The sequence below is a fragment of the Candoia aspera genome, chromosome 6, assembly GCF_035149785.1.
Source record: "Candoia aspera isolate rCanAsp1 chromosome 6, rCanAsp1.hap2, whole genome shotgun sequence".
In the NCBI taxonomy this organism is placed as follows: domain Eukaryota; kingdom Metazoa; phylum Chordata; class Lepidosauria; order Squamata; family Boidae; genus Candoia; species Candoia aspera.
The window spans coordinates 49777852-49803816 of record NC_086158.1 but is presented as its reverse complement, the minus strand read 5'-3'; the positions used below and the strand labels follow the sequence as shown (position 1 = coordinate 49803816).

Sequence of the window (25965 nt, the reverse complement as noted above, 5' to 3'; positions counted from 1 at the left end):
TCTGGCAATTTTCGCTCCATGAACTGCCGAAGTCTACCTTGCAGGATCTTGAGCATTACCTTACTGGCATGTGAAATGAGTGCCACTGTTCGATAGTTGGAACATTCTTTAGTGTTTCCCTTTTTTGCTATGGGGATATAAGTTGATTTTTTCCAATCTGATGGCCATTCTTGTGTTTTCCAAATTTGCTGGCATATAGCATGCATTACCTTGACAGCATCATCTTGCAAGATTTTGAACAGTTCAGGTGGGATGCCGTCGTCTCCTGCTGCCTTGTTATTAGCAATGCTTCTTAAGGCCCATTCAACCTCACTCTTCAGGATGTCTGGCTGTAGCTCACTGACCACACCGTCAAAGCTATCCCCGATATTGTTATCCTCCCTATACAGGTCTTCTGTATATTCTTGCCACCTTTTCTTGATCTCTTCTTCTTCTGTTAGGTCCTTGCCATCTTTGTTTTTGATCATACCCATTTTTGCCTGGAATTTACCTCCAATGTTTCTAGTTTTCTGGAAGAGGTCTCTTGTCCTTCCTATTCTATTGTCTTCTTCCACTTCCGCGCATTGCTTGTTTAAAAATAATTCCTTATCTCTTCTGGCTAACCTCTGGAATTTTGCATTTAATTGGGCATATCTCCCCCTATCACTGTTGCCTTTTGCTTTCCTTCTTTCTTGGGCTACTTCTAGTGTCTCAGCAGACAGCCATTTTGCCTTCTTGGTTTTCTCTTTCTTTGGGATGTATTTTGTTGCCGCCTCCTGAACAATGCTGCCAACGTCTGTCCAGAGTTCTTCCGGGACCCTATCTACTAAGTCCAGTCCCTTAAATCTGTTCTTCACCTCCACTGCATATTCCTTAGGAATATTAGTGAGCTCATATCTAGCTGATCTGTGGGTCTTCCCTAATCTCTTTAGTCTGATCCTAAATTGTGCAAGAAGAAGTTCGTGATCTGAACTACAGTCAGCTCCAGGCCTTGTTTTTACCGACTGTACAGATGTCCACCACCTTTGGCTGCAAAGGATGTAATCAATCTGATTTCGGTGTTGTCCATCTGGTGAAGTCCATGTATAAAGCCGTCTCTTAGGTTGTTGGAAGAGAGTGTTTGTTATGCAGAGTGAGTTGTCTTGGCAAAATTCTATCAGCCTATGTCCTGCTTCGTTTTGTTCTCCCAGGCCATACTTACCTGTAATTCGAGGTGTCATTTGACTGCCCACCTTAGCATTCCAGTCTCCTGTGATGAAAATAACATCTCTTTTAGGCGTGTTGTCCAGTAGGTGCTGCAGATCCTCATAGAACTGCTCTACTTCAGCTTCTTCAGCATTTGTGGTTGGGGCGTATATTTGGATCACTGTGATGTTAGATGGCTTGCCCTGAATTCGAATTGAGATCATTCTATCGTTTTTTGGGTTGTATCCAAGCACTGCTTTAGCCACTTTACTATTAATTATGAAGGCTACTCCATTTCTTCTGTGGTCCTCTTGTCCACAGTAGTAGATCTGGTGGTCATTTGATGTGAAGTGGCCCATTCCAGTCCATTTCAGTTCACTGACGCCCAGAATGTCTATCTTTAATCTTGACATCTCACCAATAACCACATCCAATTTGCCCTGGCTCATAGATCTTACATTCCAGGTTCCAATGGTGTGTTGATCCTTAGAACATCGGATTTGCCGTTCACCACCAGCACCGTCGGCCGCTAGCCGTCCTTTCGGCTTTGAGCTAGCTGCGTCATCACGTCTGGGGCTAGTTGAGCTCATCCTCTGTTCCTCCCCAGTAGCATTTTGACCATCTTCCGACCTGGGGGTCTCATCGTCCGATGGTATACCGACATATCTCTGGTTGTACTGATCCATTTAGTTTTCACGGCAAGAATACTGGGGTGGGTTGCCATTACCTTCCCCAGGGATCGCATTTAGTCTGCCCTCTCTGTCATGACCTTCCCGTCTGGGGTGGCCCTTCACGGTTTAGCTCATGGCATCATTGAGGTGCTCAAGCTCCAGCACCACGACAAGATAACGATCCTTTGCTGAAGAAATAAGTATTATATTTACTCATATGGCTGGTTTACCGACACCATGAAGGAAAGCAAATGGCTTTATCATATAAGCCACTCCAAGTTTACATTGGCCATAATAAAGAACTGAAAAATAGTTCATTGCTGTGAAGTATCCTCTGTAGCTTTTCTTGATCACTATAGCTATCCATGGAAACTAACTGGCGAGGATGGGAATCTCTGTTATGGACATATGCAGGTAGGATAGGAGGAGAGGTTCCTGTTAAACTCTCAGCTCTTGGAACATTCTTAATGAGATATTGGACAAGTGCAGAAAGCCATATATATGACTACATAGGTAATTACTCAAAGAATAGTAGCTATACATAAGACACTTGTTTTTCTGGACTGTGTCCCTATGGCAAAAAACCCCAGTACCTTTCTCTTTTTTTGTTTTTGTTGCTGAAAAACAGATGAATATAACTTGTTCTGTTACTCTGAATATTGAGATACAACAAGTTAAAGTTAAGAATTTAAGAAAGATACGCTGCCTCAGTTCAGACAACCCTATAAAGTTGGATGATTAGAATCAAGTTGCAGGATCATTTATTTTTCCCTCTACTACTCAGTTGCATTCTTCCATTTCAATTACAGGTAAGCTGTGAAGTCAGCAAGGTAAGACTTTATATGAGAATAGGAAACCGTGGTTTGAAGGTGGCATTCAGTTCTGATTTGAGGTGCAAATGCTAACCATAATTGTGATGACATTGTAGTACTAAAGTATAATCTGAAAGTGAACCTGTGGAGTGGAGGATAGAGGACATGATCCCAGTATATATTGCTGATCCTCCAACCCATACCTTGGAAGATTTTTTTAACTGATTGTGATTGCCTCTCTTAAATCCTGGGTGAGGAATATTTTTTAGCTGAAGGCTATAGTCCTGTGGGAGTTATCTGTCAAGTGTTGTATGCTGCTGGTGGACAGAACTCCAGGTAGGAAACCAAAAGGGTCATCCCTTCCCTCAAGCTTTTGCTGGAGGGATAGATTACTCTTGCAAAATGTAAACTAATTTTTTGCAGAATACTCCCCCATTCCCTTTCTCTTTTTATTTAGCTTCTCCCTATTTATTTCTTCCTTTGGTGTTACTTCCCCCATATCCATATGTGTGTGTGTGTGTGTGTGTGTGTATGGGTATGCATACACAAATAACACACACTTATACAATCATATACATCTATGCATGCAAGCATGCACAAGTTCTTTAATAGTTTGGTCTCAGGTGCCTTTCAGTGGCAGAACAAATCTGCCACTCTTATTAGCAATTTATGTTTGAATTATTTAACAGCACGCTGTTTATTTTCTATGCATGACATCTTCATTGCCAATAAGTACTTCAACTTCCTTCTATAGCCAGAAATATTGTTTTATGGAAGTATTTTGTGTAGAACAGTTGACACGTTCTGGCAAGTTTAAATATCAGGCCTCTAGCAAAATCAGACTGCAAGAATAAGGATATAAAAAGCCGAGAAGTAAAGGCTGTGATAAAATAGAAGATAGAACTGTTCTGGTGTATATTTGTGCTCAGTTTCTCTATAGTGAATCAACAATAGCTTTGGGCAATAATGAATGTGTTCAGGTTAGGTTAAAAAATAAATTTTTGGACAAATTTGAATTCAGGAGATACTCCTTTCAAATACTATCAGAATCATAGTCATATGAGGGAGAATATTAATAATTTTGTACATGCTCTGCAGCTTTGTAGTAAAAAAAATACCACCACCTTGAATGTTGCTTGGCCTTCTGAGTTCAAATTGCTTAAAATAAAACAAGTGAAATTATTTTGGCCAATAATTCTTGAGTATCTTTGCATTTTTGAGAACAAAAGCTGACTATGTCCACTGTATGTTTATTCAGCAATTTGCAATTAACTGCTTCTTGTACAGTCAATATATAGAAAAAGGGAAGTAAGCCAGTAATAAGACTTTCCTTGGGAGTTATGCAAAGAATGTGGTATATCTGTTTTTGTTCGTTGTTTTGTTAGTTTAATAAAATAATATTATGGTTCTTTCTTTGGTTTGGCCATTATAACATCCAAGTACTATGATAATTTCTCTACAACAGTAAATCTTAACCTTCTCCTTTATTCAGACTATTGCACCATCATTAAAAGCTTTTGAAAGCCTTTTTACATGAGCCAAGAATTAGCATTGTGGCAATTGTGGGTTCCATGGCACACATGACTCTCTCAAGATGGCACCCGCGTACTTTAAAATTAAAATTAAAGATTATTTCCTTTTTAATGGCTGAGATCATAAACTCACCAAATCTCACTATATTTTAACATTCCCACCTACATTTTTGTAATATTTGGGGCAAAATATCTCAAAAGATTTCAAAAGAAAATATCAACATCTTGTAAAATTTGGTGCCTCATCTGCAGTGCCATTGCTCTACAATAATTACCAAAATAAGTTCTCACAGTTGAAACCTATAAAATGGATATGCCTTAGTTGATAAATACTTACTTACTGCTTTTAAAATAATAACAGAAAAAAAGAAACAAAAGACAAAGATAATTACAATGCAAATACATACATTTTCGAAGAAAAAAACCAACTCATAAAAAGTGCTTTAAAAGTGAAAAAATACAACAGAAAAAAGAAACAAAGTATAATATATTGCTATAATAGTTAACAGTTACAATTCTATATATACTTACCTAATGTAAATATTATTCAAGTGTATATATATATATTAATTTCTAATACACTTATATAACTATCATTCTTTTTAACCTACTGCATTTTGTATAAACGAATTCCATATTTCATTATACTTGTTTGTACAAAGTCTATGTCTATAGGTAATCCGCTCATAGGTGGCAAGTATAATCAGGTCTTCAATCCATTGAGTGAATGGGGCCATACATTTATCTTTCCAAAGCTGCAATATCAGTCTTTTGGCCATAGTAAGGTCATGGAGAATCCATTTACATTGTCCAGATGTCAAATTCCATGTGCTAGGTTTATAGTTCAAAATAATACTATCTCCGAGAATCTTAGCTTTTGTTGCACAGTCATATTTATATAGTCCACTACTTTCTCCCAAAGCTTAGTTAAGTATAGAACATTGTAAAAACTTTGCTTAAAAGAAGCATTATCCTTATTACAGCTCCAACAGTCCTTTTCTATACAAATAGAGTAATGGAGTCCAATAAATTCTAAATATTATTTTTTGTTGTTTAAGGTCCATTGACACTCTTGCTATAGAAGTTAAGATACTCTCCCATTGTCTAGGCAGTATAGGAACCTCTAATTCTTTATTCCACTCATTTCTTAGCATCTGCATATCAAATAGATTTATTGATAACAAATATCTATAAAAACTAATAGGGTTTTTTTAAAATTTTAAAGGATTTAACAAGTTCTAGTATCTCAGGTGTCTCAGAAGCTGAAAATGCTGCTGGTCCGAACAACGTTATTAACAAATGTTGTAGCTGTCAATATTGCCATTGGGTTACACCTGATAGATCATATTTATCTCTTAACACAGCATATGTTAAAAATTCATCTTCATCACTTAGCAGTTGGTCTAAAGTCAGTATCCCTGCTTCCATCCAATTTTTCCATATTGTCATCTTTTTCCCAAATTTTAAAGTTGGATTTCCCCATACAGTAAATTTAGCATAGGAAAAGGGGTCAAAACTTTTTTTATTAGACATTACATCACATTCCATAACTTTCTAACTGACATAATTGTTTCCAGAGATACTAGAGTTCTAGTTTATTTAGATCCTAATGCTGTCCATCCAACCAAAGGTACCATGTATGTATATTCCAAAGTTGCCCTAATCGGAAAATTAACACCAGTTGTTGGCTTCTAGTATTTAATACTTCACAAAAGGTAAGCATGATGATATAGCTCCAGATTCAGAAAACTGAATCCTCCCTCATTAATTGGTAATTGCATTTTCTGTAAAGATATTCTCAGAATCTAAGAACCCCATAGAAATTTTCTAAACAAAGAATTTATTTTCTGAAAATATTCTCCAGATACATGAACTGGAATTCCTCTCAGAATATAAATTAATCTGAGAATGTTCACTTTTCCCCAGAGGGTGAGGTTTAATGACTCCCATCTATCAACACCTGAAGAAACCTCTCTATATATTTTACTTATATTACATGTTGCTAACTGAGTTATATCTTTTGGTATACACATTCCTAGATATTTAATGTTCAGTTGAACACAAATTGGTTTTGTTTGCAGACAATATTTTTTTGTTTATTTCTAAACCTCATACTACTATTTCAGTGTTGATGCAAATGATAGATGCCTTTACTAAAATAGCAGGATACTCTATTAACTGGTCCAAATTGGAATTGATGCCAATAGGTGAAAATTTGGTTACCCATCCATTTAAGCAATATCAATTATGTATTTGTACCAAATCTATTAAATATCTAGGGATCTGTATACCAAAAGATATAACTCAATAGTTAGTGGATAAAAACTTTAAAATATTAGATCTAGATTGCTATCCCGTATCCTGCAAAAATAATTGATTTTGATGGAATTTCTGAATAAACATGTATAGGGTTATTCTGATAGACAGTAGTGAAAATAGAGAGTTATAAACATATGTAGTATAGTACTGTAACATGAGTTTGTTTCCAGATACTGATTGGATAGTTTCTTGGTGTTACAGTACTTACTACTTAGTTTTTCTCAGCAGTACTAAATAAATATTAGAACATAGCTTAATGTTCAAAGTGTTCCATATGAATGAACTTAGTAATTGTGTAGTATAGTATAGCATTGAAATAGTATTGTATTTCCTGTAGAAACAGATAGTCCTCACTTAACGACCACAATTGGGCATGGTATTTTGGTTGCTAAGTGAAACGGTCTTTAAGCAAATCTGACCTGATTTTATGACCTTTTTTGTAGCAGTCGTTAAGTGAATCACTGTGGGTTTTAAGTGAACCACATGGTTGTTAGTTGAATCACATGGTTCCCCATTGATTTTGCTTGTAAGAAGCTGGCTAGGAAAGTATAAAATGGCAATCACATGACCACAGGACTCTGACAGTCATAGATGTGAAGCGGTTGCCAAGCGCCTAAATTGTGATGATGTAATGGTCATAGGTGTGAGGACTGGTCGTAAGTTGTTTCTTTCAGCACCGTCATAAGTTCGAACCATCACTAAACAAATGGTTGTTAAGTGAGGACTACCTGTAACATCTTTTAATATATAGCTTGTATATATTTAAAACCTTTGTATATATGTGTGTGTGTGTGTGTGTGTGTTTGTGTGTATGGGGTGGAAGGCAGGATCCAAAAGTATTAAAATCTGCACCTAGTAATTTTTTTTTATGAGAACATCAAATGACATTTTCAACCTATGATTTTATTCTCATGTTCAAAATTGTTATATAGTGTATGCTTAAAAAAGGCATCTAAAACTTTTTTCATGACTCCCTCTAATTTACTGCCCTTTAGCCAAGTTAGGAGGCCTTCCTGATACTGCATTTGTTATGTGAGCTACAGTATTCTTGTTTCTGGAAATTGGAATTTAAATCCAGCAATTGGCAAATAACATGCCTTGCCTCAGGCAAATTTCCAAATGTGTTTAAAAACCATTTTCTACCCACTTACAACAGCTGGTAGTGCATCTAGCCCCATTTAACCTTCTATAGGAGCATAGCATGTCCTGTGAACCAATCAGCTAATATGGTTGATGGATAGCTTTGTCTTTTTCCTTTAACCAGTTTCCAGTATAGAATGCTGTGCAGACTGAAATAAATCTCATATCAACAAAATAAGTTAAAAAGTAAACAGTTTTTAACAATAGTATTCCATTTTTATAATCTGTATATGTGTTTCATATATACACAATGGCATAAATACATAATTCGTTTTATTAACTTAGTAAAAATGTTATACCTAAGAGTATAACAATATAAAATCTCTGAAATTATTTCACAGAAGGAACAATCAATTACTTAATAGTGATAATGTCAGAAGCAATGTAATAAAAATAAATTGCTAAGTTATTTAGCATGTTTACGCATTTCTGTATTTATCTGAAGCTATTTACAGATGCTTAAACTTTAAAATAGATTTTTGTAATTTAAGAAAGGTGCCATGGATTTCAGTAGCTTATAATTAAGAATTTTAGCTGGCTGCCTGCCTATACTGTTACATACTTATCCCACTGACTTAGAAAAGTATGCCAGAGTTCAGACAACTTTATTTTTAGGTTGTATCCTTGACATCATTTAAAAAGAAGCAGTCATACATTTAAAGCAAACAAAATTATAGAGAAAAACAAGACCATGAGGCTAAGAAGTGACAGGATAAGTGGGAACAATATACATGGGAACAAGTTTTTATGTGATAAAGTTCCAGACAAATATAATTTTTAGTTATCAGTTTAAAATCATGAGGCTTACACACTGAAGTATGTATTCCAAACGTATGCTGACATTTCTGGTTTTTCTTGTGTTTTGTTTAACTAGCCAATGTGAATTGTTTTTATCAGGTGCTTGTGGATGTTTCTCAAATACTCTTGTCTTTTTAAAAGGGTAGCAGTTAGACAACACTTTGGAAATGTGTATGTAAGTTAAATTTTTATTTGTTTTTCCAGAGTTTATTAACCTTTTAAAGAAAATCAGTCAATCCATAAAAATGACAACCTCATGGAGTGACCGACTACAAAACGCAGCAGATCTTCCTGCAAACATGGATGGCCATGCTCTGAAAAAGTATCGGCGGGAAGCATATCACCGGTAAGCTCTATCAAAGTGTTTCTTTGATATATTGAAGGAAAAGCTGAAATCCTAAATACCACATTCACACACTCTATTGCTTCACAGTTCTGATTTCTTCCTAAGGAAGAAATCAGCATCCTTGAATGTTGCTTAAATTTGATCATGGGATGAATGAGAGAAAACAAGTGAGATTACATCCAGACAAGATGGAGGCACTGATAGTAAGGAAGAACCTGGATTTAGGGCAGAGCTTTCCAAACTTTTCATGTTGGTGACATACTTTTTAGACATGCATCATTTCATGACACAGTAATTCAGCAAACCGGAGGTTAAACTAACCCCTTATAAGAGATATGGACACATAGATAAATTAGTGGTTAGAAGCCAATCGGGCCTCCCATTGTTTGGCTCTCCTTCCTGCTCGTCGATCTCTCGCACTGATTGGTGGTGGTGACGGCAACTCACGCCCCTGACCAATCAGCTGCTTTTCTTCTTCCCACGCTAGGCTCTTCTCAATTTTCACGCCTTCCCCATCGTTTCCCGCCAATTGACCTAACGGTCCTAATGGACCTTCTTTGTCTTCCTCTGACTCAGACTCCGTCCTAACACACTGCAGGTGCGGCCGCGTCATTGGAAATCATGTGGAATCAACTGTTTCAACCCGATTACGCATACTGCACATGCACAGTACCTGTATGATCCCTCAACCACACAACACACCTAAATGTTGCAGCCGACACACTAACGTGTCATGACACACAGTTTGGAAAGCTCTGATTTAGGGATTGAGATGAAGCCTTGTTTTTGATGGGGCTGCATTTCCCCAGAAAGAGCAGGTTTGCATTTGGGAGTACTTCTTGAACTTTGTGATGGTTATCCACAATCCTGGTTAATTCCCATCCTGACTACTGCAACACGCTTTATATAAGACTGTCCTTGAAAAAGCCTGGAAAGTTACAGTTAGTGCAAAATGCAGAAATTGAGGCTGCTGACAGGAGCAAGATACAGAGGTAAGATGCTTGTACTAAAATATCTGCACTGATTGCCGGTTGTCTACCGGTCACAGTTTAAGGCATTGGTGTTAACGCTTATAGCCTTAAGCATCCTAGGGCCTATCTGGGGGAGCACATTCCTATTATAAATCTACCTGATTACTTAGATCAGCAAGAGACTGCTCTCCTATTCTCACATTCTGATCTTTTCTCTGGATTTCTTCTCATTTCCTTCTGCCTCCTCCTGTTTCTCCTAGATGCATTAGCAATGTTATTTGTTCTGTTATGCAAACTCACTATACAGCAGTTTTGATCAAGCAAGTCTTTATTATGGCAACTGCTGGTGTGACTTTTGCAGATCTATTGGCAGGAGTTCAAAGAAAGGTAGATAGAATCCTAGTTCAGTTTGCCTTTCCCTTCAGCTCTTTTACAAGGGAGGATAGGTTATTACTTAATTTATTCTCTCCACAAATGACAGATAACTGGATAATGAAAAACAACATGCATTGAGTGAAGTTGAGGCTTTAATGTATTGTTCTGAAACATTATTAACAAACTGGGAAAAGATATAAGAAGTAAGACCTATCATAACAATTCTTCCATCCTAAAACTGGAACAATCCTTCCATCCTAAAACTACAACAGGTGATCATGAGGAAACAGTTAAACTTGTTTGTCATTCCTATATTATTTTGGCCTCTTCTGAGTTTCAAAAATAGTGTAACCATCCTTGGATGAAAGAAAGATTAATCAGACTTAGTGGATGTAATGGAAAATATTTTTTCAAGCTGTGCGTAGTCAATGCCACTAATGTCAAGGCAACTCTCATTGCGTAACACATTGCAAAACATTCCACAGATATTTTACAAATATAGATAACAGGCAGCTTATGTAAGGAAAAAAATCAAGCAATTATCAATATAAAAATTATATTCCAAAACCAATAATATTAGATACAATATGGAGTAAATATGAAATGATGAAAGCCTTGGGAAAAATATATTGTCTAATTCTACAACATAATTATACTAACATCATTTGTAAACTGTCCAGAGTTGCTGGGAGTTGAGCAGCATATAAATTAAATAATAATAATTTTCCAAATGATCTATTTGGATTTAATTAATTTATTAATTAAATTTATCAGCTGGCCCAATCTGACTCTGGACAGAATACAACAATAAACACACTATAAAAGCACAAAAATAATCAAAAGTCATTAAAAAAGTAATTATTTAAAAAACAGAGCATCATACAAGAGGCCTATTACTCACACTGACCTGAGGCCTGGGGACAGAACAGAGCAGGGGCCATGACAGAGAAGGCCCTCTTCCAAAGTCCCACCCAAAGGCGTTGTTTAATTGATGGGACCTGGAGCCTGATGACTCTGGTCAGACTGTGTGGGATGGGAAGAAACTATGGGGGATAGGTTGTCTCTCAGATAAACAGGCCCTATGCTAGGAAGAGGTTTATAGGTCATAATCAGCACTCTGAATTGCACCTGGAAGCTTACTGGCAACCAGTGCAGCTCCCAGGACAGAGGTGTCACATGAGCATGCCATGCCCTGCCCATAATTGCTATTGTAGTAGTCCAGCTCTGAGGTGACCAAAGCATGAGTGACTGTCTTAAGGGTCTCCCAGTCCAGATATGGATGCTACTTGTGAATTTGTGCAAAGGCCCTGTTGGCCACCTGCTGCTCAAGTTGCACACCAGTGCTGAAGAAGAAAATGCAATCCCATTCAGGACCAAAGATGGAACAGCTCCAGACTTGGGAGATCCAAACATTCACATTCACAGCCACTCAGTCTTGTCGGGGTTGAGCCTAAGACTGTTCTCCTAAATCTAGAGTAATACAGCCACCAGACACTAGGACAAGACCTTGACGGCATCACCCAGCCAGCCCAGGGCTGAGATATATAGCTGTGTATGTATCATCAGCATACTGAAGTTACTGGACCCCAAACCAACAGATGACCTCAATCAGTGGCCTTACGTAGAAGTTAAATGGGGGGTGAAAGTGTAGAGCTCTGAGGCACCCCACATAACAGGGTTCTCTCAGACTTGATTTCTCTCCTTTCCCCCACTGTTAATGTTGACTGAACCCACCCACAAATAAAGGAAAACCATCAGACCACCATGTTCTCCACTCCCAATCCTTGCAGATGGTCCAATGGGGTACCATGGTTTCTGGTATCAAAGACCTGCTGAGAGATCAAGTAGAGCCAGGACAGTTGTGTTACCCCCATCCCACCTCCACCAGGAATCATCAACAAGCACAATCACTGCAGTCTTAGTACTATGTTGTGATCTGAAACTGGACTGAAACATAATTCATATCCTCCAGAGCCCTTTGAAGCTACAGTCTAACCACCTGCTCAATAATTTCTCCAAAAAGGGAAAGTTCTTTGACTGGACAAAAATTGTCCAGAACAGTTGGGTCCAGCAAAGCTTCTTGAGGAAGGGGCATACCACCACCTGGTTCTCAAAGAGCAGATACTACTGCAAGGACCCAACTACATATCACCTCCCGGGTAACTTTCACTAGTTAGGAGGGATAGAGATATAATATATAGCTCATTGGCCCAAGGTTCCTGTTCACTTCACTGGGAGTCACAGGCCCAAACTCATCCCAGATAACAAAACTCTACAGCAACCCGCTAAAAATCCTGTGACCCATCCCTCATAGAAAAGTGGGCTGCTAGGAAACTATCTGAGGACACAGTAAGGGTGGAGAAATAATTTTGCCACTCTTATTACCATGATGTAATCCAGGTGGGCTCTTACTCATGTCCATTTGCTCTTTTTCTATCCTCCAAAGGCTCAATGAGAGAGGACAATATGATTAGTCACATATTCCTACAACTATGTTAATACTGAAGTGGGTGTTGAAAGAGGAAGAGTAGCCCAAACAAACTTTGTTTGTTTTTTAACTTTGTGTTTTGCTTTGCTGAAACTTGCTGGGAATAGGAAGTATTTTAGCTTCTTATAAGGTAGTGTTCACAGGAGAAGAAGGGGCAGATACTGAATTGGCATAAATGGGGAAGTCTTAAAAACTTCCAGGTTGACATATGAAGATCAGAGAGGATTATGGGAAGAAGAAGCTGAGTAATGGAGTTTCTGCTGCAATAGCTAAAATGGATTAGACAGTTCTAGTAGCTGTTGAAGATGGACTGTTGACCTGTTGGTTTTTATCTGTAGTAAGCTGGGCTGGTAAACCTCAAATTGACTGAACAGTTTATACTAATTAAGATTTATGGGATGCTGGGTGAGAATGGGAGAAGACTCACTGAAACATTTGAGCACACAAATGGAGAGAAAAAATGCTCAAGGGGAATGAGAGTGGGACAATTTTATAAATGACCTCCAAAATTCTCAGAATTTCATGGTTACATTATCTTCCCAGCCTGGTAGAATCATCCCTTCATTCAATGATGAATTCACCACTTGAACCAAGTAAACATCATCTCCCAGGAGGCTTTGACCAACCAGGAGGAACATGAATCTAATAAACAAGTAATTGGGTTCATAGTCCTGAAGACCTTGTCCACTTCTTTGAGATTTACAAGCTCAAACTCTTCCCAGGCGGTATCTTAAGTCACCTCAACAATACTTGCATACCATCTCAGAGAGACTCCAATTGTCCGTCAGATGCCTAGAGTAATCCCCATAGCAGCCCTGCAGGTGTTCCTCTAACCCTTCCTTTCCCAGTAGGGGACTGGGTCATTTTAAACAGGGCTATCAGCTGGCATTCTACAGATTCAGTAAGTGTTTTCCTGATTTTATTGCCATGATGTCATCCTTAATATAGGCTTTAACATATGTTTGATCAGAGTCACTAATCTTTCTTCAGTGGCACTCCAGGAATCTCTTCTGTCATTTTTTTTTAGATTTTTTTTATCCCGCCTTTATTATTTTTTATAAATAACTGAAGGCGGGGAACATACCTAACAGTCCTTCTTCCTGTTTTCCCCACAACAACAACCCTGTGAGGTGTTTTTTTTTTTTTTTTTATCGTATGGCATAGCAGTTCGGTGTTCATGCTGCTTTTTTCCTTGCTGGGAAATCCTTGTGAGGTCCAGCAGCCAGATGTGTAGACTATTTAGCCTTGACAAGTCACGTTGCCCGGGGTGCACCACAAGGAGGCTAGTCTATATTGCATCGAGTTGGGCTGAGAGAAAGTGACTGGCCCAAGGTCACCCAGCCGGCTTTCATGCCTAAGGCGGGACTAGAACTCACAGTCTCCTGGTTGGTTTAACTGCTAGACCAAACTGGCTACCATTTCATCTCCAAGAACTCTTCTGAAAATCAGGGAGTCCCCCAGGATCCCTAAACAAGGGGAGTACACAGGTTTAATCTAATCTACAGCTGTCACCCTCTCATTCCAAGTAACAAATAAAGCTATGCAGCAGAGCCTCAAGGAGTTTCCCAAGTTCCGTCTGGAACCCAGATAGGTCCATTAGGCACCTAAGGTGGACCAATCAAATCATCCTCTATCATACCTGGCCTGAGGTCATGGCTGATCCCACTCCAGAAACCCACCAGTCACATCTCTGAGAGAGAAACACCCTCCCTGCCAATCCAGGTCTTGATTATACAAACCGAGTTGGCCCTCTCATCCATAATGATTCTGGATGAGGGAGGCCTTATTACAGGCCAACCTGGCTTATAGTAGCAACAACCAGAGCTGCTAAGGATCTGCTGACTTGGCATTGGGACTTGAAAATAGAATCAATGAGACACCAAATGGTCTTTCCTGAGATAGCCCACTCCTGTCTCCCACTGTATCTCCCTATTGAGATGTTACTGTCTGACTCCCCATTGTAGGCCTAATCTCCCTGCCCCCAGTCCTAGAGCCCCATACCACTGTGAGATATCTGCTTGAGCATTCAGCAGCCCTCAGTACCTGACAGCCTAGCCACCAACCATTCCTTATTCAACACATTCCCCCAGGATTTGTACATTCTGCCACTGAGACCAGCCCAGGGCACAAAACAACTAGGATGGCTAGACAGTGATGTAGTTGCTCCCTGCCTTTCATCTTGGAGGGAGAGCTGGTGCCAAACACCTCAGCTGTTCCCAGTCCACAGCCAGATATTGAGACCCATTTCAGAATTTGACTCACTGCTGAATTCCTCTACCATTAAAAAAGAAAAAAAAACTTCTCTGGCTCTGATGGATAGTCCTAGCTGCTGGCACAATTGTTCCTTGCTGTCTTATTCCTTTATAGAGAAGACAAGATGGCTGTCACCTCACTGGTGAGTATCCAAGCAGCCTTAGGACTCATCCTGGGGCTCACCCCAATCACCAACCTCCTTCCGCTCCTGATGCAGATCTCCCTGGGCCACTGATTGCTGTCATATTCTGCTTGCTAGAAGCCCAGTGCGCCTGGGTTGCTGATGGCTTCCACCAAGCAATGGAACAGCTAATCTGGTCATTGCTAAATGGCTGTCCTCTTGCTTCCACCAAGCAGCTGGTGTCTCAGACACTGCTGAGCCCAGCTTCTACCCTAGAGATCTGCTTGCCAACAGCTAATCTCTGGTATAAACTGATTCCTCTGTGAACTCCTCAATCTAGACTTGGTGGGCTTAATCTTTTCTGTAAGGCCTGTTTTTAGGACATCTAGAGACTTGTACTCACAGCTATCTCCAGTCTCTTCCACCCATCTTGGCATCATCCCAAAGTTTGGCCACTCTGTTCCCACTTTCTGTCTTTTCCAACCTGTTCACACTTCTACTGCCCTAAATGTTTACACCATCCCACCCATTTATCCTGTGACCCGGTTACCTGGCCAAAGCCATTTTGAGTTCAGATGGGCATTCCCAACTTCCATCCTAATCTAGACCCATTCCACCATTCCCTGCTGAGCACTTCTCCCACTAGTGTTCAGTTGTTCAAAGGCACTCACTCCTCTGGGGGTGATGCTCCTCCAATTAGCTGTTCATGGTATGTGCCTTGCCTCCCCTGTTCTTTCACTTAAGGCAAGAATAATTATCATCCCAGGCTTATAGTCCAGAGTCATTTGATAAGTCTGTGAATCAGTCCAAGATCACCTCTTCTGCTGTGGCTCTCCAACCGGAATTTCAATCAGTGGAGGGGTACATTCTTTTTTGGTTGGGAGTTTCCTGGTTACATAGCTTGGGCTATTATTTCTCTCTTTATCCCATTTGCCCAGCAGCTTTGGCGTCATCTATTCTCTTCCTGTACATCATCCTGACAATAGGCTCTGTAATGGTAGAACCATTGCCCCATTGCTATTCTATCATCAACGGTTCTTTGGTTCTGTTTGCATTATTTCTTGTGTGTGTGCATGTGTGCATGCCTTCAAGTCAGTGTTGACTCCTGGCATTTGCCTGGACTAGTCCCTGCAGTTTTCTTGGCAAGGTTTTTCAGAAATGGTTGCTGTTGCCTGCTTCATAGGCTTGAGAGAAAGTGACTGGCTCAAGGTCACCCAGCTGGCTTCATGCCTAAAGCGGGATTAGAACTCACAGTCTCCCAGCTTCTAGCCTGGTACCTTAACCAGTACACTAAACTGGCTATCATTATTTTTTATCAGCAGATGTAATACACATTGATCACTACCAACTTTAATTTTGTTTATTTATTTATTACATATATTTCTATACTACCCAGCTCTTAAATTTCTAGATGGTTTACAATAATAAAAGCTAAAAACATAGCACAATACAATCAAAAGTTGTATATGCAGAGAAATTTAATAATAAATAAAATAAAAAGGCAGTAATTGAATAAAGAAGCACCAAAAACAGAGCCAAAGACAAAGGTTATTATGAGTAGAAAATCACAGTCACCTTAAGATCATGACCCAAATTCTCATTTAAACAAAATGCTTTTAGGAGTTCTGCCGAAAAATCAAGGAGGATGCTACATGCATCTCTGAGACCAAGGTGTTGCATAGTTTGGAGATCATCATGGAAAAGGATTATCTTTGGATCTATGTGTATAATTAATTTGTTCCTAGGATTTCAGGATCATAATCATGCTATCAGGGCTGTCTTGCTCATAGATTTATTCACCCTTCTATAAATATATTTGTTTGTTTGTTTGTTTTATTATTCAAATTTATATCACTACCCATCTCCGCCCCCCCAAAAAGGGGGACTCTGAATTAAAGGTTCAAAATAAATAATTATTAAATTAAATATATTAAAACACATAGTAAAATAAGATTGTGTTAGGTCAGACATGGCACTATGGATTATTCAATAGGACAGTATTATTCACCTTATATGTGGGTACCTAATGGGACTAAGAGTTAGAGTTTAGCTTTGAAACTAAAGTCATCTAGGACATTCATGGCAGAAGGAGGATTCAAATTAGAGAACGTTGCGATTTGTAGCTTAGTATTTTAGTATTATACTACACAGAAAATAGATATATAGATATAACTTTACATGAATAAAATACCTGATAGTGGATTTTAATTTCATCAAAAATTATATGGAGTCCAAAGGCCACACTTGGCTTTTATTATTTAAGCTGATTGGTTTCATCTGTCCAAAGGAGGTATGTATCTTATAGCTGTCTAGAGTTGGGATGATACCTGCTAGTCAAGCCATCTGGGGCAAAGTCCCTTGTAGATGGAGAGGTGGGGAGCTGACTTGTGAGTAACAGCAAGCAAACACTGGACTCCAAAGATACAGAAAACCTGCTGCAGTTTATTCTCCCCAGACCCTTAAGCATTCAGGGTCAGGGGTTAAAAACAAAAACAGACTTTTTGGAGTGTCAGCAGTCCAAATCAAGAACTCAAAAGTAATTTCTCAAAATAAAAAATCAAGTGGGTCTGGCAGCAGCAGTTTGAGGCTTGTAATCCTCCTTTTGCAGCAGCAGACTCAATGGAGGTTCCAGCCTCAACATAAAGGCAATTCTCTTCTTCAGAAGTCTCTGGCCCTTTCCTTTCTTCTAAGCAAGGCTTTCCAGTAATAGAAACCAGCTCTATTCTGTGCCTGAAAAATGAGCTGGGTCCTAACCAGAGAGTATAGAAGGTTGGGAAAGTCTGTTTACACAGGCCTTGATAAGGGTAATTCCAGCAGGAGCTTCCTCTGCAGGCTTCTCTTTGTCCTTTACTATCTGCCATATACCTCCACCTACCTACCTCCTCCACCTACCTACCTACCTACCTTCCTTACACACACACCTACAGGCAGCCTTTAAACTTAGCCAGCCCTGTAGGCACTTACAGCCAGGAGCTGTGGCTTACTTACAAGGAGCCTGGTCTTTTCCCTTCACCACACCATCTTCTTGTTTTTTACTTGATTTGATTAGTATGCTGCTTTTTCACTGAGGGCTGAGAATTCTTTGAGTTAAAGTTCACACATCTTTGCAGACATCTTCCTTTCTTTTGAGATATCTGTAGACTGCCTGGGAAAGCTGTTCCTCCCGGTACCACTTCAGGGCATCCAGAATCTAATAGTGAATAGGCCAATTATGGATCAGTGGGCAAGTAGAACAAACCATGAACTCAGACAGGAAGCATGAAAAGAAAAGTCAACTCTTGAACTTAGAAAGATTCCTATTCCAGGATGTCTGGAAGCCTGTTAAATATTCCTGTAGAAGTTTCCTTAAAAAGGTGTGCTATAAGTATAATCAGGTTTTCTTTATTTTTCCTGCTTATAGAAATTCAGCTGTTTGTATATACAGGTCTATAGTTACTGAGCTGTGTATGATGCTACCGTGGTGCTTAAAAGTTTGTGAACCCTTTTGAATTTTCAATATTTCTGCATTACAATGATCTAAAACATTATCTGTTCTCCACACAAGTCCTAAAACTAGATAAAGAGAACCCAATTAAACAAATGAGTCAAAAACATTATACTTGTTTATTTATTAGGAAAATGATCCAAACCTATACGTTTGTGTGTGGCAAAAGTATGTGAACCTCTAGGATTATCAGTTCATTTGAAGGGGAAATTAGAGTCATGTGTTTCAATCAATGGGATGAGATATGAGTGTGGGAGGTCCTGCCTTATTTAAAGTACAGAATTCTGGGTATTTGCTATCAAAGTCTGATCTTTACAACACAGGTATGTGGAAGTGTGTCATGGCTTGAACAAAATAGATATCTGAGGACCTCTGAAAAACAGTTGTTGATGCTCACCAATCTGGAGAAAGTTACAAAACTATTTCCAAAGGATTTGGACTCCAACAGTCCACTTTCAAGCAGATTGTGTACAAATGGAGGCAATTCAACGGTACCCTCCCCAGGAGGAGTCGACCAACTAAAATCACATCAAGAGCAAGGCATGTAATACTCGAGGAGGTGTCTAAGGAACTAAAGGCCTCTCTTGCATAGGCAAATGTCAGTGTTGATCAGGAGAACACTGAACAATGGTGTGCATGGCAGGGTTGCAAGGGGAGAGCCACTACTGTCCAAAAAGAATATTGCTGCCCATCTACAGTTTGCAAAAGACATGTGGCTAATCCAGAAGAATGTTCTCTGGACAGATGAGATTAAAATAAAACTTTTTGGCTTGAATGAAAAGGGTTATGTTTGGCAAAAGACAAACAGGAGAAGAACCTTATCTCATTTGTGAGACATGGCGGCAGTATCATGGTTTGAGCCTGCTTTGCTGCCTCTAGACCAGGACAGCTTGCCATCATTGATAGCACCATGAGTTTTGAATTGTACCAGCAGATTCTACAGGAAAATGTCAGGGTATCTGTCTGTGAACTGAAGCTCATGAGAAAATGAGTCATGCAGCAAGTCGAACACCCAAAACAGGCAAGTCATACAACCAAAGAATGGTTAAAGCAGAAGAAAGTTAATGTTTTGGAATGGCCAAGTCAAAGACCTGCCCTTTGGCTCATTTGTTTAATTGGGCTCTCTTTATCTAGTTTTAGGATTTGTGTGGAGAACAGATCACATTTTAGGTCATATTTATGCAGGAATATTGAAAATTTGAAAGGGTTTACAAACTTTTAAGCACCACTGTGCTCCCTCTACTTTGGTAGGGACTTTGTAGTTCTTTTTTGAGACCCAGAGATTCTCTTCCACCACCACTCAAAATAATCAGTAAGAAATTGCCAAAAGAAACGGCAGTGCAATTTCTCAATAGATGAAGGAAAGAAAAAAAAAACGGCATGCAAGCCATTATTCAGACTGACTGAATGAAATAAAAAACCTTTTAGAAATCTCAATTCTGTTTAAATAATGTTATGTCACTACTTTTATCCACTGTATTACAAGACTATTAATATTTTTAGACGTAATCCCTAGCACCAGAAATTGTCCTTTCCTCCTCTACAGTGTTCCATCTAATAGCTGAGAAGAAGCTAAAGGGCAGAATGGTTGTCAGGAGTGTTGTGAGTGATTTTTGAGGACCATGTTGTTTAAATATGCTGCAGTTACAATCAATTCTCATGGTTACGTTAAAAATAATATACGTGTATATATTTTATATTTTATTATTTATTTTTTACTGGAATGTATTTTGGAACACTCTATACAAAACTTAGAGAGTTGTATATGTATGTCTAGTTATTTCATCAGGATAGCTAGAAGTTGGACTGAGTCATTCTGTTGACAGATCTGTTGTATTACATCACCCTGGGTGGGTGTTGTGTATAACCTTTTTACAGCTGTCACCCTATAAGACTGGCTTAACCTGTATAGTGAATACTGATTCAGTACCTGATAGATTATCATATATATTAAATTGTACATAATATTTATATTTTGCTTTATGTTTTGATGTAAGTACAATTCAAGAAGTGTTCAAAAAACCCTGAGATGCTCATTGAATCTTAGGTGTAATATTAATTAGGAAAATATGTTTTGTAAAGCATGAATTAGAATAGGAAGTACTAACTGTAAATTCAAGGAAGATGAAGTAAAGGGACCCATGGAAGATGGGTTACAACCTCTATTCTTACTTTATGTGTAATATTTATACAAATCCCCCCTTTCTCCCTCCCTTCCACTTCATCCCAAATAATAGCTAGCTTTAGACTCATAGCTGGTGTCAACTGTAAGTCTTATTATATCTTATAGCCTATTTGTGGAAATGCTTATTGTGTAAACAAAAATAGAAATTGACTATACAGCCACTGACTTACTGAAACATTTGGAAATAAGATGCTAGTCTTTATAAGCCATTACTGATAGAATGAATTTGGGTGGAAATAAAGCTGACATTTAAGTAGAAGGAAGTTCTTCGCTGTATAGAAGAAAAATGCTATCTCCTTTACTCATTGTTGATGTATCTGGGTTGGGAGTAACTGTGAGGCTGGTCCCTCTGTAGGAGTACAATCACGCACTGTGATTGTAGTTAGACAGGAAGGAGGTTGAGTATGAGACACCAAATTGTTGTGATGTCTATTTTTTAACTCTGAGGGAATACTTCTCGTCATCCTTTGGATTATTGCATACAGTTCTTTGGTGTCTAACAGCTGTTACAAGTAAAGGTTAAACAATGGAAAAAGTTGGGTTTCCATCCTCTCTTGTTACTAGCAATTGCCAAGAAGCAGAATTCAGGTATTTGCATTATCTTATTTTATATGTGTATAATTAATTGGCTGTAATAGTTCAAGATCATAGGATAAAATTAGTTATTTTGCTACACATATTTTTACAAATAACTCTATTTAAATATAGATGATTTGAGAAAGGATTCAGTGCTTTGCTTTCTCTACTTTTGAAGACAGCTGAAGGTTGGGATAAAATTATGGAAGTTAGGCCTCTATTTTTGTATTATGATCTGCCACTGGACTTACTTTGGCTTCATTTTGGACATCTTTCTTTATTTATATCACAAGCTTCACTGAACCAGTGTGAGATTGTAAAGTTCTCTGTCCTGAGAGTAAAAAAATAGGCACAAAATGTGTACTGTGACTTCACCAGAGATTTGGTTTGCCTGTGAGAAGCATCCAAAATGTGGAAATTGAGATAGATGAAACTGATGTTTAAACAGAATAGTGTGAAATCATTTAGAATTTGCCTTCCTATTAACAGATTATCAGATCTAAGTACAAAGAATAATTTTCTGAATTTTACAGATGAAAGTTACCATCAGCTTTAAAAGATTTAATTTAAAAGACTGTAGCCTAAGAATTTCAATTATCTTTTCAAGAGTAGTTTGTGTATGGTTAGTATTACTGAATACATATCCCATGCTTTAAAAACTCAATGCTCACTTTTTATGAATGTTTACCAGAGTGTAAAAGAAGTACATAGAAAATAGATTTAAAAAAAAAAACTGAACTGAACACAGGAAGGTATCAATGATTCAATAAAGAACTGAGTAGCAGCTAATGCTTATGAAAAAAATGTTAGCTCAAATACCTCTTCTGATTTTGGTAAGCAATTTATTTACACCTTTTCATTCCACTAATGAAGTGGCCAACAGAAAAGTTCTAACTATTGTTTATTTATCAGTTGATTTTTTTTTCTTGATAAGTGAAATTAAATACATAAAATAAAGAATATAAGGCTAAGAATAATCCATGCTTGAACTTTAGAGCAGTTGCCTTTATTTAACTTCTTAGGCTGAATTTTAAAAAATGCCAGTTTTCTTTTACAGTGGTAGAAGGAAATATTTGTCTGCATATGTAATCATGATAGTATACAATTCTGCAATCATGATTTTTATGTGTATAATCATCCATATGAGAGTAATAGCCTTGTACTTACATGCTTGATAATGCATCTGCATATATTGACGGCCCACTTTTCTGATACTCCAATTCTATTAGTGATCTCTAAAGCTGTAAGATACACAATCAAATTCCTTTGATGCATCTTGCAAATGAAGGGGTTACTGTGTCAAAATGTTGTTGTTCCTCAAGAATTGTGGTTAAGAATTTGTTTTTATAATGTATGTATTTCTGGAGAGTTGCACATAATTTTGTAAGTATTTCATATATTTATGGCAAAAATAAAAGCATTACTTGTTAAAAGGTAGAAAATACAATTGGAAGACTGGATCACTGTAACGCCATCTGCACAAATGAATGTGGTAATCTTATTGGGAGCATTTTGTATTGTACACCTGCAATTTTACTCAAGATTCAATGAGAAATTAGAGGTGCTGGATTGAGATCATTGTGTAGAATGTACAGTTTAATCATTTGATGAAAAGCAGATTAAATCATCATCTTTCTTTTTGTGTCTTAAGGGAAATAGAATAAGCTGCAGTACTTTCTCTTTTTTTGCTTTGCCTGATTCTCAAATACAACTCTTAGTTTCAAATTGAGATGTTCCAAGGCATTTTCTTAAAATGTAATTCTAGTTCTTAAATAGACTAAAAGGATTCTGTATAATAGTATCACTGTCATGTTCATTTTATGAGTATGAGTAAGGTAAACGTTTATATATAAAATGGCAAACTGTTGTTTCTACTCTCATCCATGGAAGAGTAACAAATATAGGATGCTTGTTGACCAAAAAGTAACAGTTAATCATCTTCTTTTAGCAAAGCAATTTATAATAGCCTGTACAAAATTGCTATATATATGAAAAAGATTCTCATTTGGATGTTCATATTTTCTGAAAAGAATATTGAATTGGTGACCTATGGTTATAGCCCTGTACCCACTTATCTGAAAATAACTTGCACTGTGTTCAAGGAGTCTTATTTCTTAATAATAAACATTAATCCATAAAACATTGGCTACATTTGGAGGATCTCATTTTTAGTTTGACAAGCCAAAATGTAAATGGCCTTCAGGCACACATGCATAGCTGTTTTGTTTTTCCCTTTTTTATGAGTGAATAAACAAGGAGCTTATTATGCATCCAGATCAGGTAATTTTGCCTTCCCCCCTCCCCAAAAAATCCAGAATATATAAACCAATTTTAAACATGGGCTTGAAAATCTCTTTTGTAAGTTCTTAATCCTAGTTTCTTGGTTCAAATGCAATGGTAAGATATAGTTAATTACAGCTTCCTGGTTTTGTTTTCTTCATGTAAAAAATGCTGCTAAGTGGCTGTGGGAACCCATTTATATCTTCATGTATTATTTAATTATCGGAATATAATAGTTAAAATACTTTTTTTCCCTTCCCCTCTCTCCGGCCTGGTTAGGATTTCAGACTCTGTTTTTAAAGACTTAAGTTGTCTTGAATTAAAATACACAGCGGTTTTGATAAATAACAATCCTATTATATTCAAATAGTAAAACAGTTGAGAAATGAAGTTTAAAAAACTGTTTCAAGTTTCACTTATATGGAAAATGATTTAAGAAAAATAGGATCCATTATTAATTATGTACAGAGTTTTAAATAGTGCCAACGTGAATTTGATTCACATGTTTGAGGACTTCTCATTTCTGTTAGAATTAGTTGAGAATCTCACAACCAGCATTTCTCATATGTCTTTTAATTTTTAATTTGAATTTTAGAATTTGGTAAGAAAGAGAACTCTAGCAGGTTGAAATATTCAGTATTTTTCTTGGTAGGAACTTAAAAATGTTTCTTTTAAGGTAGGAATGGATAGTCTTTTTTGTGGCTGTGGGCTACAATTAATAAAATAATCAGGTTCTTACATGCAGAGAGCATGGTAGTGATGTGATTCTGGAAAGAAAATATCATTGCAGTTTTTGATTTTGCTTAAGTTGTTTATATCTATAATTTTCATAATGTTAGCAATACTTCTGGTGAACTTTTCCAAATAAACAAGTTTTCATTTCATTTTATTTAGTAGATTTATATGGCCACTCATCTCAGATACATGATTCTGGGGTGCTAACAATATTTAAAAGATGAAAACATGTACAGAAAAACCATAAAACAGCCAGAAAAAAATATAAAAGCAAAGATCGAACATTAAGCACCACCAAGAAATGGGCTCCATCTCACCTCTGAGTTTGCCCAGGAATATCTAGGGAGGAGTGGGATTAATCTATGAGCTGCATACAGCTTCCATGCAGCTCCTTTGTGACTCTGAAGCTCTCTCTTGAAGCTAAACACACACTCTCTCTCTGTTTATATTTGAGACCCAGACCATTGAGAATTTGCTATTTTTTTTTCTTTTTGTTAATACTTTTGTCATTTCTCATTTTGATGACATCCTATGCAGTGCAGTCCTGGATGCTAAAAGTTGATACAACATTAAATGGTATTACCAGAAAAAGATATGGTATCAGCTTATAAATGGCCATATACCATTGTACCATTACTGGAATTCCCTTACAGTATTCTCTATTATTTAGGAATTAACAGAAATAGCATAGAAAAGTAAGTCGTGTGTTTATATTTTAGTAGTCCATCAGAATCAAATAAGACTTTTATTATCTAATTCAGTTGGGGTTATCTGATTTGTGGGTGGAGGATAAATGACTGGTAAATTGTATTCTTCCCATGAGATGGCTGAATAGCCTTCTAGTCACAGCCCTGCGTTAGACTCTCTTGTAATGTAAGTGCCCTGATTGCTAAGGATCAAAACTATTTATCTAGGAAAAGGTATGTCTAGTCCAGAATCATAGAGGGTACAATGCAGGATGGGCAGTATTTACCAATGCCTTCCCTTCATTTGTAGGAGAGATCAAAACAGAATGAATCTGAAATGGAATTGGTTTCAAGGAATATTTATCTCTTGGCCTGTATTCACTTCCTCCAAGTGACTTAAATACTTTTCCTCTAAACCTTAACAAGCTAATTTTCTCCAATACTTACTTTCAGACCCTATCACACTCAACGTTTTGTGGAAGGACAAAGAGTAGATTCAGTCCTCAGTGGAATGTGCTTGCGTTAAAAAAGTACACATATTTTCCTACATTCCAAGTGGTTTCCTGTGCATGTAAAAACTATCATAACAGTTTAGTAGCCCTTAATTGCTGCCCTGCTGATCACCATGGGATTGTTTAATATTAAAAGAGACATAAAAATTTCTAGCTGGCATGGAACAGGATCATTTTCTCTGAATTGAGTCTGGAGGACTCAAGGAGAAAAGAGAAAAGGTTTGTAGGAAATACAATGGACATTTTTTAAAACCTCACTTTCCTTGCTGTCCTTTTTGTGTGTATGTGTGTACCTTTGAGTCAGTTCTGATTCCTAGCAACTACATGGACAAGTCTCTGCAGTTTTCTTGGCAACATTTTCAGAAGTGGTTTGCTATTGCCTTCTTTCTAGGGCTGACAGGGAGTGACTGGCTTTGTGCCTAAGGCAGGACTAGAACTCACAGTCTCCCAATTTCTAGCCTGATGCCTTAACTACTACATCAAACTCATTCTCCCTTGCTGCCCTAGATAGTGTTAA

General features: G+C 37.7%; 1 protein-coding gene across 4 annotated transcripts in view; it reads left to right on the top strand.

Annotated features, from left to right (window-relative positions):
* NT5C2 (5'-nucleotidase, cytosolic II) overlaps positions 1-25965 on the top strand; it is an 80418-nt gene that overhangs the window by 6954 nt on the left and 47499 nt on the right. For 3 of the 4 annotated variants that reach the window (XR_010068207.1, XM_063307099.1, XM_063307098.1), the window contains exon 2: positions 8641-8782. Coding sequence is in view for 2 of the 4 variants with exons in the window: in XM_063307099.1 (XP_063163169.1) it covers positions 8682-8782 (101 nt within the window). In the remaining 2 variants the exon portion in view is untranslated. Of the gene's footprint in view, positions 1-8640; positions 8783-25965 lie in introns of those variants that run through there. The other variant, XM_063307104.1, reaches the window with a different exon arrangement.